The following is a 17,878-nucleotide window of genomic DNA, read 5'->3' as shown; positions in this document are numbered from 1 at the left end:
AGCTGGGTGTTGTTCTTTTATTTTCGGAGACTCCTCCTGGGAAAATAGGGGGAGGGTAAGCAGTATTCTGAGTTGGTGACATTGCTTACACAAGTACAGTACACGGAACAAGTACTTCAGACAGACTAAAGGTCTTGTTGAACTAGGATGAAAAAACATAACCAAGGAAAATAAAGATAAAGATGGTTATTATTTCTGAGTTACACTGACCTTTTCTTTTGTTTAAAACAAGAGTCTGCTATGTTTCAAGGTTCCAAACAGAAGCGTCCTTCTGATGGCCTTGCCTGTCTACTCTGGCTGAGGTTTAGTTTTGAAAAAAAAAAGGCCTTGTTTTAGTGGATAAAGCACTTTACGTCTGTCACACCAATCAGAGCCTTGGTTAAGATAACATTAACTAATTTATGTTCAGAGGGAGACTGGAGTATCCAATCGGGATTTGTGCATCAGGCTGCTAAAAATGACTCCTGGTGCACAACTTGGAGTTTAAAAGCCTCTGGACGCCTCATGCTTGATGTATTCCTGTGGGCACTATCTTCATATAGTTGTTTGCCAATATTTTTAAATGGATTTTAAAATATCACATTATATATTAATCAGTACTGGGAAAAGTTTAACTACAAAGCGAATGGATTCAATCCTGTTACATCATGATTTTGACAACCATTGTTCCAACACTATATTTATATACTGCTTTTCATTTAAATATCCTGAGGTGCTTCACAGAACCATTATAACTCACTGTGATCTGATGGTGAACCACAATAAGGAGACATTAGGTCGGATGACCAAAAGCTTAGTTAACAAGGTAGGTTTTGAGAAGTGTGTTCGAGCAGGAAGGGAAGGCAGAGACATGTAGAGTGGGACTTCCAAGGCTTGGAAGCTAGACAACTGAGGACATGGCCACAAAGAATGGAGAAATTAGGACTGGGGATGCAGGAGAGGTCTGAATTAGATGAACACGGGTATTTTGGAACGTTGTTGGGCTGGAGAAGATTCCAGGAGATTGGGACAGGCAGAGCCATGGAGGGATTTGAAAACAAAAGATGAGTACTTTTAAAAAATAATCAAGATTTTCATTCATCGGGACCCAGCAAACAAACAAACAAACAAACGAACATCGACATTAAAGTTTTTGAGGGGATCTGTAGCTCGGGTTGTGGATGAGGTTGTAGACTTGCTCGCCAAGCTGGTGTGTTTGGTTGCAGACCACCCTGCTAGGTTACATTGTTAGTGTGCCTCTGGTGAAGCGTTGGTGTTCTGTCCTGCTTGTTATTTATATGCCTGGGTTTGCTGGGGTGATTGGCATCACTTCCAGTTCTGTTTTTCAGTGGTTTATATATGGGGCCCAGTCCAATGTGTTTGTTGATGGAACTCCAGAGTCAGGAATGGTCAAGTATAGGGGCAACAATGGTAAACATGAGGATTTCAGCAGCAGATGAAATGAAGTAAGGCAAGTCCAGAGATGTTATGAGGTAGAAATAGTCTGGCTTCGAGGAGGGACAGTAATCCAGACTGCCACCTGTACAATGACCATTTAGACAAGATACCGCAGGGTTGATGATGGCAGTGGAGTGACATCTGATGAAGAACTAGAACCACCAGAAGAGGAGGAGAGAGCACTGGGGAAATGAAGAGAACAACACTGATGAGAGCGATCTGACTCATCACTAGAGAATCAAGTCACGTTTGCTTATGAAACAGCCTTTTCCCACTATCCCAAGAGTGCAGTGCCAGATTAACACAAATATTCTCCTAACAAACACGCAGATCCAAGTCTGTGCTTTACCAAGGTGCAGAACAAGTTTCCTTCTTATTCCATAGCACGTGCTTTCCTAAAATAATGTAATTGTCATTGTTGTGGAAAAAAACGCAAATATTTTACCACGATGATCTACCAATGAGAAAGCAAATATACAAAGCCAGACTGCCCATGTATTTCATGTAAAAGACAGATGTTTCAATGCAGAATTCAGATGAGTAATTCCTGGCCTGTGATTAATGACACTGTCTGAACTGCTCAGTGACACTGTTGCCTTGAAGTCACTCCTGGGTAGATTCTGCAACATGTAGTGCTGCGGTATTCTTATTGCTGAATGTGCCATTTTGGAAGGGATTTGTCTTGCAGTTCAGTTTCTCTCTCTATGTAGTTTTTTGTCGACAGATTAAAAGAAATCTTGCCTTTACCTCCCTGTCAAATGGTGATGAGGAACAGAATAGGAATCAACCTCAATCCAACCCTCCGTAAATTACTCTTCAAATGATACCTGCCTGAAAGTACTTGGCTGAGATCAGGAGCTCAGCAGAGGGTGTTAAACCAAAATCCCTCCTCCCAACCCAATCCTTGCTGCTCCATCTTAACCAATTATTCCCTTCAATTACTGTAATGACAGGTAAAGTAGTACAGCTTATTATAATTCCTAGCAGCAAAAGCGACATACTCACTAGCATTCCTGCCTTTGTAACTCATTAAATATGCCAGACTTTATTTTTAATGATAAATATAATAAAAATGCTGCCAGTGTGTGGGGAATGGCACTCAGCTTAGGTTTCAATTCAATACCTTTCCTCAAAGCCTGTAAAAAAAAACAATTAACACCACTGTGCATGTTTAAGATGAAGGGACTTGACAGCATTGAGAGTGAGAAACTATTTCTTCAGGTTATAGCCCAGTGCAGGAGGCTACAAATTCAAATTAGACTCTGGCCATCTGGATGTGATGTCAGAAAGCACTTCCTTGCACACAGGGGACTGAACATCTGGAACATTCTCCCCCAGAATACACTGTTTAGACTAACTCAATGGAAAAGCTCAAAACAGATTGCTTGGATTTCATAGAAATGGATTTAAGAAAGATGGGCGTGAGGAAGGTAACTCGCAGATTAGCCATGAACTAATTGAATAGTGGATCAGGCTCAAGGGGCCAAAAAGCCTTCTGTTCCACATACATTGGGGGAAAAGTGACATAGCTACTAGAAATGGAAAATTACACAGTGAATTGCAACATCCCATGCCATAATGCATTGAAAACCCTTTTGTCGGGTCTTGTCTATTAGACCCAACGAATGTCAGTGTACATCTAGAGTATCAGTTAGACTTATAAATACATGACTAATTTCCATTCACTGCCGTGTTAGTTGGAAAAGCAGGATCTTTTGATGGCTGGACTTTCACAGAGTTCAGATGAGATTGGATCAATTGAAAATTATTGAGGGAGGGCTAGGTGGTTGCTTGATTGATGGATTCCATTCCTCATTGCTGGCACTGGCAACTTATCTCCATTTCAGGCTAAGGGTGTAGTTAGTCAGCCTGCACCTTAGAGTCCCAACCCTCCCAGTTCCATTATGGGGACGGTCAGTTTCTCTATGACTCATGATGTATGACCCAGAGAAACGATGAACAATTATCTGGATTCAGGAACCTTTTGAAATGTAAGCTCAAAAAGGTCTTAACCATTCTCCCAGCCACTCCCTACGTACCTTCATACTCTACAGATTCCTTCCAAACCCTTTGCTGCTCATATTTTACACATAGCAGGGAGAGGCACCTGCCACCCAGATTTGTGCCAGGTAGAGAAGATGAAAAATGAGAAAGCCTCCTTTACAGCCACAAAGCAAGTTCATCCCAACATCTGTAATCCTCTCAAATGGTTTTATGAACAAAACACCCCAAAATTTTAGTCCCCTTGTCAAGACCTCTTATTCTGGACTTACTCAAACCCCTTAGCATTGGGGGCTACTTGTAGTTCCAGCAGTGCTCACCCCTTCTAGAGGCGCTGTTGCAATGACTGGTCAAGTTATTTGCTGGCAGATTTCTGAACTGAGATTACCTTACAAGTAGCAAATTAAATTGCTGTGGTGTAGTTCTCAGGATTGAGGTAAACTCCTCTTGACCTCTTGGCCAGGAACCATATTACAGTCAGTTCTGCTTTAATACAACAGTTGCATTCTTGTGCAACAATCGCATTATAGAAAAGTCGCACTGTAGAAATAACGGAGCCTATGGGAAAAGCGGGGTGAGGGACAGACCAAAAACATCACTGAAAATTGCTCGAAAACCACTCAAAAGCCGAACACAGAGGACAGCACAATTTGTGAATAAATGTTTAATTCATATCTAATAATGAAATAAAAGCAAATTTAACACCTTACCTTGAAATATAATGTCAAGGTAACTTGATGGGGGAGGTGGTTTTGAGGTTGCGCTGTTGTTAATGCAGGGGGTGAGGTTCATCACCATCATCACCTTCAGGTGCCGTTGTGGTTGCAGGATTAGGGCAAAAAAAAAAGTTAATTCAGAAACTGATGGTTATGGTTCACTGTCTTCTGATTGTTTCTTGGGGGTTGGCTTAAAAAAGGATATCCAGTTTTTGCTGCTTTGCCCTTAGTCTTCATTCATGAGAAAGTTGTTCATGCGGTATCAAATAAGGTCTTATTCCACCCTGCTGCATTCTGCATTGTAATCGTTGTCCTCCAAGAGCTGCAACTGTTTCTCAATTTCCCTCAGGATAGAAGACAAAGCAGAAGAAGCGGAAAACTCTCATTGTGCTGCATCCTGGACTTCAGCTTCCACTTCCCCCTCAGCAACAAGTTGTTGTAGATCAGCTGTAATGAGGTCTTCACAGTGGGACTCAAGCAACATCCTCAACTCTCCACTTCAAATCCAACTTGCTTTGCAAGATCAACACAATGTTCTTTGATTCTCTGGAGTTCCCCTGATATCAAAGGTTTTAAAATCTTGAAAAAGATCTGGGAGAAGCTTCCACCAAACTGCATGCAAGCAGTCCTCACTGACAGCACCCCTGGCCTCTATGATATTGTCAATCGCATTGCTGATGTTAAAGCTCTTTCAAAATTGAAGAACATTGTCTTTATCCCCCTCAGTGGCTGCAATGAGCCTGTTAAATATGTGCCTTAACAGCTGCTTATTGCACCCTGATCCATGGGTTGAAGGGGAGAGGTTGTGTTTTGGGGTAGAAATAGCACATTGATGTTTCAGAAAGTTCACCAATGGTGGGAGGATGGCTTGGCGCATTATCCAGGATGGGAAACTTGAATTCCTGCTTTTTTTCCTGCATCTTTCAAATCATCAACAATAACGTCAGAAAAATTTTTCCCTGTCATCCAACCTCTTTTTGCTTGACTTATAGTAGACGTCTAGAACAGATTTCAAGGTTGCCTGTATTCAGGACAAAGCCCGAGAAACAATCATGTGATGTTGACATGTACTCCTGTGTACCGATGCAATAACATTATAGCCAACATAAGCTTGTGTTTTAAAAACACCATTCCTCTATTTGTCAGTTGTGTTATAGCCAATTCACGTTGCTGGAACACGTGTTACAGCAGAACTGACAAAATAAATATAAAATCTCCATCTCATCCAAAAACATATAATCTTCCAGGAGAGGAGAAGAAGGTTTAACCTCCTCATCACTGCAGGACGTCAGGACAGCTTGAAAACACTACCATTTTCCTCTGAGGTCAGGAAAATTTATGCTGTGGGAAGCCCACCTCATGCTGTATTAAGGTAAAAAATCATATTCTAGTCCAGAGGTGTTAATCCTCCTCAATTGAGGAAGTTGCCTTAAACACATTCACTCCTTTCTGTTTCTCCCCTTTGTGCATCTTTGTAAAACTACAAAGAATGTTGTATCCTCATTCTGTTTCTCTTTCTGAAAAATCTTCCTGTTAATTCACTTGGCGAGCAGACAGCACATCTTATCTCATTATAGTAGAGATCACTACGAGTACGCTGTGTATTAATCTTTCCAGCTATGATGTGCCGTTGATCTAATGACATCTTTCTCGTTTGTATTTTAAAATCTGGTTGCACCAATAAGACAGGAATTTCCCCGCATTCACCGACTTTCCAATACACAGCACTCAAAACTTGCTTTCTTCATGGCCTACTTGTGCAACCCAACTGAGGCCAGATTTGAAGGTTTTGCAATGATTGGTCACATATCTTAAGCAGCGAACTCTCATGTATCTTTGCATTCAAATTTAGGATTTGTTCCCCAATGAACGGGCAGTGTCCAGCAGTCCTACCCTTTACATGGCCTGCAAAATTTTATCAGGAGAAGCCAGAGTGGAGATAGAAATAAAATCAAATAGCAACTTATTTGCTAGCACTGACATTCCAGTAACTGGAGCCTATCTGGGGGATATCCATGGACTGTAATCTGGACAATTTGAGATCATTTACAAAAGGCACCATCATTACTATGGGACTTTTTATAAGTGGGAAAGAATGATCCTGGCCAATGCTGTCACCCAACATCTTAATTTTCTTACGTAAGAAATCTCTTTTACCTCAACTAAGGTGTTAACATAACGGAGAAAAGAACATAAAAAATTTTGAGAAAGTAAGTTCAACTTTTGGTCTATTACATTGTCAACTGTGATCTCAGCCCTATCACTAGGCCTCTATTTTGGTCAGCACAGAGAGCATCACTGCAGCAGCCAAAATGCCAGAAGGGATCAGGGACCCCAAGTTCTCCTCCTCCCCAAACCTGAATCCAGTATCTGTCATTTACACAAGAGTGGGCCATAGAATGTATATTACAGTTCCCACTGGCAGCTGTCTATTTAAATAACAACTGAAATCAAAGTGTGGTATTTAGGGCTATGATCAGAAGTATGCAGATAAGATCAAGGAACATCAAGTATTTTCATACTGCGTTCCTCTTTAATAGTAGGATATTCCTTTGGAGATCTGAGGTACCCTTGCGGATATCTTCTCAGAACACCTCAGGGGTAGAGGTCAGGGATCCTTTAGTTGAGAAGGGGTGGTCTTTAGTGGAGATCATGGATCTTTTGGGAAATGCAGGGTCAGGTGCCACTTAGAAGTGTTAACCGTGGAGTGGATATTGCACAAAAAGGTACTAGGATCCTTGGAACTGCTAACTTGTCAAGACCATTCAAATAAGTGTCCACATGTGTCAATCTGTCAAGAAGCGTCAAACGTTAGATAAACAAGAGGGCAACCTTGGTGGAGCTCAGGAAATGTTTCAGATTGTGAAAAGACTACTTCTGCATAAAATGTGCGTAAACATCTGGAGACCGCCAAAGATGTCAAGGAAGTATCTGAGCAGTGTGTGGAGTTAGATTTAAGGACAGGATATTTTGGAGTGCTAGTCACATGAAATCACTAAGATTTGTGCTGCACAAGTAACTTCAAAACCATCATTTTCACAAAGCGGTGCTTATCAAATTAGCACTGTGATACTCCAACTGCTTATTGAATGGAAATGTTTTGTTTTCATATGGGATTAATTAAAGAAATTCCAATGTATTGATTTTATTTGTTATTAATAAGGGTGTTTTTCCGCCCCCCACCCCCCCCACCCCCCCCCCCCCCCACCCCAAGTGACATCTTCAATAGACATAGTCAGCAGGCCTCCTGAGGTTTAACCTTGGTGGATATTAGGTGAGTTGGGTCCAATGCAACAACTTCTCCGCACCCACCCACCCACCGTAATGAAAATTAGAAGATCAGAATTGTGGATCCAGGATTTCTTCCTACCTCTGTGCAGCTGACCTGAGAACAAGAATCAGGGCCTGGTTTCACACTCTGTATTTAAGATCGTTTGAAAACTCAGTTTCGAACAGCGACAAACACAACTCTGACTAAGAGTTTGAAGCCAGCCATAACCATTACTAAGCAAACCAGATTTAACTGTGAATTGGACACACAAAGCAAGCATTAATCAAGCTAACTTGTGAATTCTTTCAGTAACTGAATACTACAATTATGCCCCCATATCATCCCTGCTTTGTTTTGATTCGTTTTTCTTTCATGCTGACATTCATAACCACAACACATCCTCTTTCAGCTGGGTAGAAAGTTAGCCTTGACCTCAAATATGTATCTGCCTATTATAAATGCAACTTTTAAAAGAGCTATTGGGGAGGAAAGGCGCAAGTTAATTCAAGCAATGAGGCACATTCAGATGCATGATGCTCATTTCACTAATGCGAATAGTCAAAGCATTATCAGGTTGAGACAAGCAACTGTGGTTGACAACAAGACAAGATTTTGTGAATGAATTAATGGCTACATGTGAGGCAAATTGTGCACCCATCTCCATTGTAATGCAAAGTCATGAATGTTATTCCTACCTAATTTCTCAAAAGGTTTTTGATACAATGTAGAAGGTAACGGTGCTGAGTTTTGCTGAAGCCACCAGAGCTGACCGTTTACAGCAGAATCAGAGGTGGACGGGGAGACGGTTGCCGTTGATGCTTTTTCATTTGATAAGTGTTCTCTTCCCTGATAACAAAAGACAACATAATTACCGATATTTCAGATAAACATACAGCTTAAACCCCACAGAATGAAGAGAAAAATGGTATGTGCGGTGCTATCCTGAGCTTCCAACATGGCTAAAGGACTATTGGCAATATTCCTCTGTTTCTACGAGAACAAAATACTGCAGATGTTGGAAATCCGAAACAAGTAGAGAATGCGAGATAAACTAGGCCAGTCTGGCAGCATCTGCAGAGAGGGAAACAGAGTTAATATTTTCAAGCCTTGTATGACCCTTCACACAAAGTTTTGGAAATTGCTTTCTATTATACTTTGACAGGGGAAGCCTCAGCCCTTGCTTCATTAGCAAGGTCAGCATTTGTTTCCAATCCCTAAATTTAGGGCGGTACGGTGGCTCAGTGGTTAGCAATGCAGCCTCACAGCGCCAGGGACCCAGGTTCAATTCCAGCCTCGGGCAACTGTCTGTGTGAAGTTTGCACATTCTCCCAGTGTCTGCGTGGGTTTCTTCTGGGCGCTCTGGTTTCCTCCCACACTCCAAAGATGTGCAGGTTAGGTGGATTGGCCATGCTAAATTGTCCATAATGTTCAGGGGTGTGTAGGTTATAGGGGGATGGGTTTGGGTGGGATGATCCAAAGGGCAGTGTAGACTTGTTGGGCTGAAGGGCCTGTTTCCACACTGTAGGGAATCTAATCTAAATGCCCTATAAAAGTGAGTGGCACCAAGAAGATGAGTAAGCAAGCTGCCAGGAAGAGGCAGAAAGTCTGCAAAAGTCTTCAGATGGGTTCAGCACGTAAGCAAAAATTTGGCAAATGGCAAATAATGTGGGAAAATGTGAACTATTCCATTTTGACTTGAACAAAAGAAAAGCAGTTTATTACTTAACCAGAAAGAGATTGCAAAACTCAGGGGGTACAGAGCGATCTGAGTGTCTAGCCAAACGTTAGTTCGCAGAGACAAATTCCAAAGAAGGCGAATGAAATGTTGTCATTTGGTACATGGGAAATGGAACGCAAGAATTAGGAAATGTTGCTGCAGGTGACAGCTCCAGTAAGACCACATTTGGACAACTGTGGACAGTTTTGATCTCCTTATTTGATAAGGAAATGGCACACTGGCATTAGAAGCAGTTCAGTGAGGCTTTACATTCCTGGGATGTAATGCTTATCTGATGAAGGTTGAACAGGTTGGGCCTTTGCTTACTGGAGTTTAAATTATTTTTATTTTACAGTAATAAAATTAAGTATTCCTAGAAAAAAAGGCATTTTGTTGAATCATTTCATCTTGCACACATTTTGTGGACGTTTACGGGAATGCCTGTTCAAGGGAATAAAAAAAGAATCAACATTTATACTGCACCTTGCTTCCTCTCATGTCATAGAAATATTGTTTATCGCCTGAACTGGTAATCTTGTGAATTGGCCTGATGCGAGCAAGGTAAAAAACTCCAACAATGCCTCATCTATTAGCAGTTAGTAGAAGGAGAGGTGACCTTGTTGATGCTTGTGAGATCCTGAGGGAACTTGACAGGGTGGATTCTGAGATGGTGTTTCTTCTTGGAGGAGCAATTAGAACCAGAGGACACAGTTTAAGAATAAGGCATCCTGCTGTCGAGATGTAGATGAGGAGAGATGTTTTCTTTGAGGGTTTTTAAATCCGTGGAATTTTCTTTTCCAGAAAACATTGCAGGCTGGTTCATTGAATTCATTCAAAGATGAGTTAGACAGATTTTTTTGATTACTTGTTCAAAGATGGCTTTACATAGCTATGGAGCTACTGGAACTTGAACCTCTGGTCTCCTGGGCCTCCTGGCTCAGAGATATAGATACTACCACTGCACCAGAGCTCCAATGGATTGACTTATGAGAGAGTCTAGAGTTATTGGAGATCAATAGGAAAGCAAATTGACATCTCAACCAGATCAGCCCTGGTCCAAGGGTCAAATGGCCTATACCTGCTCAAAATCCTTAACTTTTGTGGTTCTATAGCTTCCTTTGAAATTCATTTACACAGAAAGTGGCCATGAATGGGTCACATCAGGCTCTACACTGTCACAATGTTATGTTTCAACTTGTTCACACTTGACCAGGCGTTGGTGGATAGCAATCAGAATCAGGAATCATAACTGGTTTTATATTGACTAACATGGCACTAACTATAATTCCAGCACAGTGACAGCAGCCTGGGATTGAAACTGCCCTGTAGGCATCTCACTGAGCAGCACTTCAAAGCAACAGATGAATAACAAAATGCCTCTGCTACTGTGTCTCAAGTGTTACCATGTTATTTACATTTATAAAGGCCAGCAACACCTGGCTTTGATGAAGCAGTCTGAATAATAGAGGGTAGGATCAAATTAGTGCCGATGCTGGGATCTGTACTAAAACAAAATATGCTGGAGATCACAGCAAGTCAGGCAGCATCAAATGGGGAGAAAGCAAACTCATGTTTCGAGTCCAGATGGCTCTTCAGAGCTGGCGTGAAGTCAGCTTTGAAGAAGAGCCATCCAGACTCAAAACGTTAGATTGCTTTCTCTCCATGGATGCTGAATAAAAGAGAGAATGGCTAGGTGAGCAATTTGGCTTTGACTCATTCTGTATTCTCCTGCTGCATGTGGACACTATAAGGGTTTAAAAAAAAACTTACAGCTCTCCTCCTTGTAACACTGATCATGCTGTTGATCGAGGAGATGCAGGCCTTCCAGTCTTTACCAACCTCGGTAAGGTCATGGTGGGGGAACTGTTGGCTTAAGAACTCTGGAAGAATAATGTGTGAATTATAAATGTACACAACTGGGTTCAAGCACACAATCAAATTGTGGAAAGAAAAGGTCAAATTTAAGGAGAATCATGATGTGACAAGAAAATTATTTTTAAGCGGCCACATTTTAGATCAGCTCAGATTCCTTCGTACATACAACCACTAAAACTTCAGTGAATCAATTCATAGATGGCTCAACATTACAGACTACAATGGTGCAATATTACATGTTAGTAAAGATTGAAAACATCTGGTCATCTAAGTTACTTGCATTGTACATATGTGTTTCTTATAAAAAGTTACATAGGAACAAACTATTGATGCATCCAAACTATGCTGATGTTTATGTTCTGTAATGAGTCTCCTCCTACCTCCATCTTACCGTAACAAGATACAGCTCTATTACTTACTTTCTTAATCAACTTAACCAGCCTTCCATTCAGTGCATCTGTACAAACTGTCTTAACTATTAGTGATGGCTTCATAGAATGTTGTTAATCTTCAAATATTTGCTTATGTACTGAGAGTTTATAGCTAATGCCATGAGCATTCACAAAATAAGAGGTTAACTGTCTGTCTTCTAACCACCAAGTAATTTTTTTTTTGGAACACAGGAATGGTGCTAAGCCTTATCAGTTTGTGTATGGGCTCCAGGAAATGGCATTACACAGTAGAGATGCATTCTCTATTGCAGGTACCTTACTTGCAGAGTACCACTGATCGTGTGAAGTATTTGTAGCTGAATCTGGATGACTGATTGCATTGAATATATTCTGGTCTTTTATAAAGCATGGATTCTTTTTGTTCTTTGACTTCCTGCCTTCTTTGAATATAATGGTGCCAGCTGTCCTCAAAGGCCTTGCCTTAGTGGCTTTCCTTCGTTCCTTTACGAGTTTGGAAAGTGAGCAAGGAACCTTGCATTGTGGGACTCACTGACAGCAAATCTCAAGCCCTTTATAGCAATCACCTCCCTTCCCTCATGAAAAAAAAACAGCCCACGATGCTCCTCTCACAACCAGTACTCCACTGGTGGTGATCAACCATAGGTTGGTGTAGCACCAACAACAGCCACTACCCCCCACTGTTGGCACTGTTGAGTAACGAACAGTTGCTGGTCTCGGATTGGATGACAGCTTTTGACATGGGACATTTGCCCGAGGGGTCCTTGCTTCCAGGGTTGGCTCACAGCTGCCTAATTCGCGCTCAGTTAAAAAGGCATTCCCAAAAAGAGGTGCGAGTGAAATCTCTGCTGTCTTCACCAAATACTGCCCTAAATCTTGACAGGTTGCCACACTGCAGGGGACATGACAGTCAGTTTTTCACTTACAACAATGATTTTTCCACCAGGAAGGGAAAACAGTGTCTATTTGATTCTCGTCTGTAACACAATGTTGCTTTCCTCTTTTTTAAAATAACACAAAAGCCTCAGCTCAAAAAAAATTGGAGACAAGATCAGCCGTTGGCCATTTGTGCCCATTCAGCCTGCTCTGCCATTCTAAGGTGACTGAGGTTGATCCCCTATCTCAACACCCATACACCTGCTCACTCTCCACAGCCGAGGGCATCTTCAGCCTCTCTAAGTCTAATAACAACTTCTTTTTCTGCACTGTTCCTCATTATTGCAGGAAGGATGTACAGTCCAAACAGTTTGGGATCTTCCAGCCTTCTCTGTGCATCACCTGGAGTTTAATAGTCTGTACAATCTTCTCACCTCATGGCAATTGACAGCTTCTTTGCTTATCTTCTCCATAAACACTGGATTCTCAAATCTTTACTTCCACCAGGTCTGGCATTTAGATAAATGTACTAGTCAACGCTGTTTTCTATTATGGACTGTTCAAAACATAGCACTTGATTGCACACACATTTTTGGCAAGCAGCAAAGAAACAGAACAATTACGAAGAAAGCATTTATTTTAGTCAGAGATAGTGGGAACTGCAGATGCTGGAGAATCCAAGATAATAAAATGTGAGGCTGGATGAACACAGCAGGCCAAGCAGCATCTCAGGAGCACAAAAGCTGACGTTTCGGGCCTAGACCCTTCATCAGAGAGGGGGATGGGGTGAGGGTTCTAGAATAAATAGGGAGAGAGGGGGAGGCGGACCGAAGATGGAGAGAAAAGAAGATAGGTGGAGAGAGTATAGGTGGGGAGGTAGGGAGGGGATAGGTCAGTCCAGGGAAGACGGACAGGTCAAGGAGGTGGGATGAGGTTAGTAGGTAGATGGGGGTGCGGCTTGGGGTGGGAGGAAGGGATGGGTGAGAGGAAGAACAGGTTAGGGAGGCAGAGACAGGTTGGACTGGTTTGGGGATGCAGTGGGTGGAGGGGAAGAGCTGGGCTGGTTGTGTGGTGCAGTGGGGGGAGGGGATGAACTGGGCTGGTTTAGGGATGTGGTGGGGGAAGGGGAGATTTTGAAACTGGTGAGGTCCACATTGATACCTTTAGGCTGCAGGGTTCCCAGGCGGAATATGAGTTGCTGTTCCTGCAACCTTCGGGTGGCATCATTGTGGCACTGCAGGAGGCCCATGATGGACATGTCATCTAAAGAATGGGAGGGGGAGTGGAAATGGTTTGTGACTGGGAGGAGCAGTTGTTTGTTGCGAACTGAGCGGAGGTGTTCTGCAAAGCGGTCCCCAAGCCTTCGCTTGGTTTCCCCAATGTAGAGGAAGCCACACCAGGTACAGTGGATGCAGTATACCACATTGGCAGATGTGCAGGTGAACCTCTGCTTAATGTGGAATGTCATCTTGGGGCCTGGGATAGGGGTGAGGGAGGAGGTGTGGGGGCAAGTGTAGCATTTCCTGCGGTTGCAGGGGAAGGTGCCGGGTGTGGTGGGGTTGGAGGGCAGTGTGGAGCGAACAAGGGAGTCACGGAGAGAGTGATCTCTCCGGAAAGCAGACAGGGGTGGGGATGGAAAAGTGTCTTGGGTGGTGGGGTCGGATTGTAGATGGCGGAAGTGTCGGAGGATGATGCGTTGTATCCGGAGGTTGGTGGGGTGGTGTGTGAGAACGAGGGGGATCCTCTTTGGGCGGTTGTGGCGGGGGCGGGGTGTGAGGGATGTGTTGCGGGAAATGCGGGAGACGCGGTCAAGGGTGAATTACCCTTGACCGCGTCTCCCGCATTTCCCGCAACACATCCCTCACACCCCGCCCCCGCCACAACCGCCCTAAGAGGATCCCACTCGTTCTCACACACCACCCCACCAACCTCCGGATACAACGCATCATCCTCCGACACTTCCGCCATCTACAATCCGACCCCACCACCCAAGACACTTTTCCATCCCCACCCCTGTCTGCTTTCCGGAGAGATCACTCTCTCCGTGACTCCCTTGTTCGCTCCACACTGCCCTCCAACCCCACCACACCCGGCACCTTCCCCTGCAACCGCAGGAAATGCTACACTTGCCCCCACACCTCCTCCCTCACCCCTATCCCAGGCCCCAAAGATGACATTCCACATTAAGCAGAGGTTCACCTGCACATCTGCCAATGTGGTATACTGCATCCACTGTACCCGGTGTGGCTTCCTCTACATTGGGGAAACCAAACACCTCCGTTCAGTTCGCAACAAACAACTGCACCTCCCAGTCGCAAACCATTTCCACTCCCCCTCCCATTCTCTAGATGACATGTCCATCATGGGCCTCCTGCACTGCCACAATGATGCCACCTGAAGGTTGCAGGAACATCAACTCATATGCCGCCTGGGAACCCTGCAGCCATATGGTATCAATGTGGACTTCACCAGTTTCAAAATCTCCCCTTCCCCTACTGCATCCCTAAACCAGCCCAGTTCGTCCCCTCCCCCCACTGCACCACACAACCGGCCCATTTATTTTAGTCACTTGCCTGCTCATTGTTGCTGTAAATTCATTTGGAAGATATCTCCTGAAACATTTAATGGCCTCAAGTATCCCTCTATATTTGGAAATCATGCAAATAATGTATTTCTGAGCATTTTATGAGGTCATTTTTGTTTATTGTCTTAAATAAACAGAATTTTCCATAGGTTGGCAAGAAATTCACTCATAGGAAACTGCATCTATTAATTTTCAGGGGCAGAAAATTCACATCTAACAGTTTTTAAGACAGCAGTGTAAAAACAGGAATCAGCTGACAATGAAGGAAGTCCTGGACAGTTTCTGAAAGAGGCTACAATTGGATCTGGTGACGGGTTTGTTGTCAGGAACATGGAAAAGGTTTGAGGCTGCGTTGCACAAATGGAGCTGCCAGAAACTTGCCTCAGTACGTGCCTGGTTCCACATTCCCTCACAAGGCACTTAAATCACCTCCCTGTCCCAAACTGCCTGAGCAGTTAGCGTCAACCATGTCAGATCCAACTCCTTAGAATTATCAGCCCTTCCCCCTGTTCCCAGATCTCTGCTCAGTTGTCACGACATTTTCATCACAGTGATGATCTTGTCATGATCTTGTCAATTATCACTGTTACCTTCTCGGGACAATGAACAAATCCCACATTTCGGACCACGGCAGTGGTGTGGGAGTTAAACAGCCTCCTGCTCTCTGACATGAAAAACTCCTTCCCGAATTTTCCCTGATCCTAGAAACGATCCCAGTCTTTGTATGAGCTTTTTCTTTAGTAGTCCCAGATCCTGAAATCTCTGTTCCAGCATTCCCAAACTCTCCCTCAAAACATGATTGGACTGTGAGACTCTAGCTCTGTAATGCTAGATTCTGACTTATTTCTGAGTCCTCCCAGATCCCAGGGATACGCCACTGCTCATGTGTGAAGAAATATGGCAATGCAATGTTCCTGAACTTTCAAAGCCACTGAGTTGAAGTCTTTAATTCACTCCCGAGATGTGGGTGTCACTAGCTGGGTCAACATTTGTTGCTTGTCTCGAGTTGCCTTTGAGAAGGTGGTGGTGAGCTGCCTTCTTGAGCCGCTGCAGTGTGCTTAGTGTAAGTACACCTGCAATGCTGCAGGGAGGCGTTTCAGGATTTTGATCCAATGACACTGAAGAAACGGTGATATATTTCCAATTCAGGATGGTGAATGGTTCCGAGGGGAACTTGCAGGTCATAATCTTTCCGTGTATCTGTTTCCTTGTCCTTAGAGATAGTAGTGGATGTAGGTTTTGAAAATGCTGTCTTAGGGGCCTTGGTGAATTTCTGCAATGCATCTTGTAAACAGTACACATTGATGATACTGAGTGACAGCAATGGCGGGAGTGCATGTTTATGGATATGGTGCCAATTAAGTAGACTAGTTTGTTGTATATGGGGTCAGTTTTCTTGCTTAATGTTAGAGCAGCACTCATCCATATGCATGGATGACATATAATATATCATCATTCATCAGTGAGCAATATTATGGGACTTCTGCTTGTACGAATGAATGGGAAAGTACATAGACAGCCAAAGAAAAAGGGGCCATTATCTATTCACACATCCCTTCAAATCAGGCACGTCGATTCTGAAACTTACAAAGACACTCTAGCAACTGATAAAAATGCACTGGGTAGATAAGCACACCCAAAACAGAAGAGCTCAATAGCAGCACCTTCCTTTCCCTTCCAGAAGGCCCAAACCAATGTTACAAAGACAGTAGGTTAAATTATGGCATTCATTCATACTAACAGGATTGCTTATACAAGAAGCATCACCCAAACTCCCTTTACCAGAGCATGGGCATGACACCATGGAAGAATTAGCTGCCATATGACAATGGTTACCTGTAATTGAAAGCTTACAGTTGCCTTACTCTCCTTTAAACAAAAAACTAATCAGAGATATGATCTTGCTGCTCTAATGGCAACACTGAAGTGCAGCAAACTCACCTCTCACAGCACCCAGTTTATTCGGATCCAGTGATTTCATTCCATGCTGTTTGCTTCCATCAATGCTGCTTGTAACCAGGGCCTCATCAGTGAACAGATTCCTGGCTAGATAACGTGCTGCCAACTTTGGTTGGGTCTTCTGACTGGCTTTTAATATAAATGTGCCAGGTATTTTAACATTGCGTTCGGGATTCCCCAAAAACCCTTCAGAAAAGCAAAAGAAAGCAAAAGTCTGAAAGGATGCAATTTGCCTTAGGATCAATTCCCTCTCACAAACAAGATTACTCTTAGTCACTGTGATATGTATAATACATCAGTCATATATTACTTAATGCACGCTAAATTCAAACCAACAGAACAAGTTAATTTGTTCAGGATGTTCCCTAGAAACCTCACAAATTGATATCCTACTTCATTCTCATCATCATATGTACTTGTCTGAGTCTTCTCCATAAATCCCTGTCCTGTGTTCGTCTTTTTATTCACCAATAATTTCCTCCAGTTTTCAAGTTGACTATCATTGAAATTCTCTGCCTCTTTCTTATAGCAATCTTCCCTCCACTATGTATCTTACTCGTCCATTTCCTCTTAAGATGTCCAGTCTCTCTGCCTGTTCCTAATTATGTTCAGTAAATGTGTTAGTCCACTCTCCTCAGCATTTCATCAATCATTGCTTTCTCTTTGAGGCCAATCCTTTCGAAGCTGACATTTCAAAGCTTGGGTTTAACTCTGATTCAAGGCTCGAATTCACACAAAGTAACACTCCAAATCAAGCTCTTTAGGAGTCATTTCTTGAGTTGTTTATTCAGCTTTCCAGTTAGAAATTATTCTTTTCCAGTCACCTCACACACGCCAACAAAGGTCTGTGCTGAATAGTTCTGGACAGAAGCTGGAAAGATGCCACCCTGGGTTACCACGCCTTCCTACACACCAGAAGGCTGTGACATATTCAACTATGGATATTTCCCAGCATTGTTCAGCATTTACATTCCACATCCAAGGGTAGTGAATCGGATAATATCACAGAATACAATCTGAGTTAAGATGTTT

At 43.0% G+C, this 17,878-nt stretch overlaps 1 protein-coding gene across 3 annotated transcripts in view; it reads right to left on the bottom strand.

Annotated features, from left to right (window-relative positions):
- Nucleotides 1–17,878, bottom strand: part of LOC125457287 (BEN domain-containing protein 2-like) — a 142,322-nt gene that overhangs the window by 41,356 nt on the left and 83,088 nt on the right. For all 3 annotated transcript variants that reach the window (XM_059650405.1, XM_059650404.1, XM_059650406.1), the window contains 3 exons: nt 16,829–17,032; nt 10,913–11,022; nt 8,121–8,271 (listed from right to left, as the gene is read on the bottom strand). In XM_059650405.1, coding sequence (XP_059506388.1) covers nt 8,121–8,271; nt 10,913–11,022; nt 16,829–17,032 — 465 coding nt within the window. The remainder of the gene's footprint in view (nt 1–8,120; nt 8,272–10,912; nt 11,023–16,828; nt 17,033–17,878) is intronic.

This window comes from Stegostoma tigrinum, chromosome 12 (genome assembly GCF_030684315.1).
Source record: "Stegostoma tigrinum isolate sSteTig4 chromosome 12, sSteTig4.hap1, whole genome shotgun sequence".
NCBI classification, from domain to species: Eukaryota; Metazoa; Chordata; class Chondrichthyes; order Orectolobiformes; family Stegostomatidae; genus Stegostoma; species Stegostoma tigrinum.
Note: the sequence above shows the minus strand (reverse complement) of the source record. Positions and strands in the feature narration are given on the sequence as shown.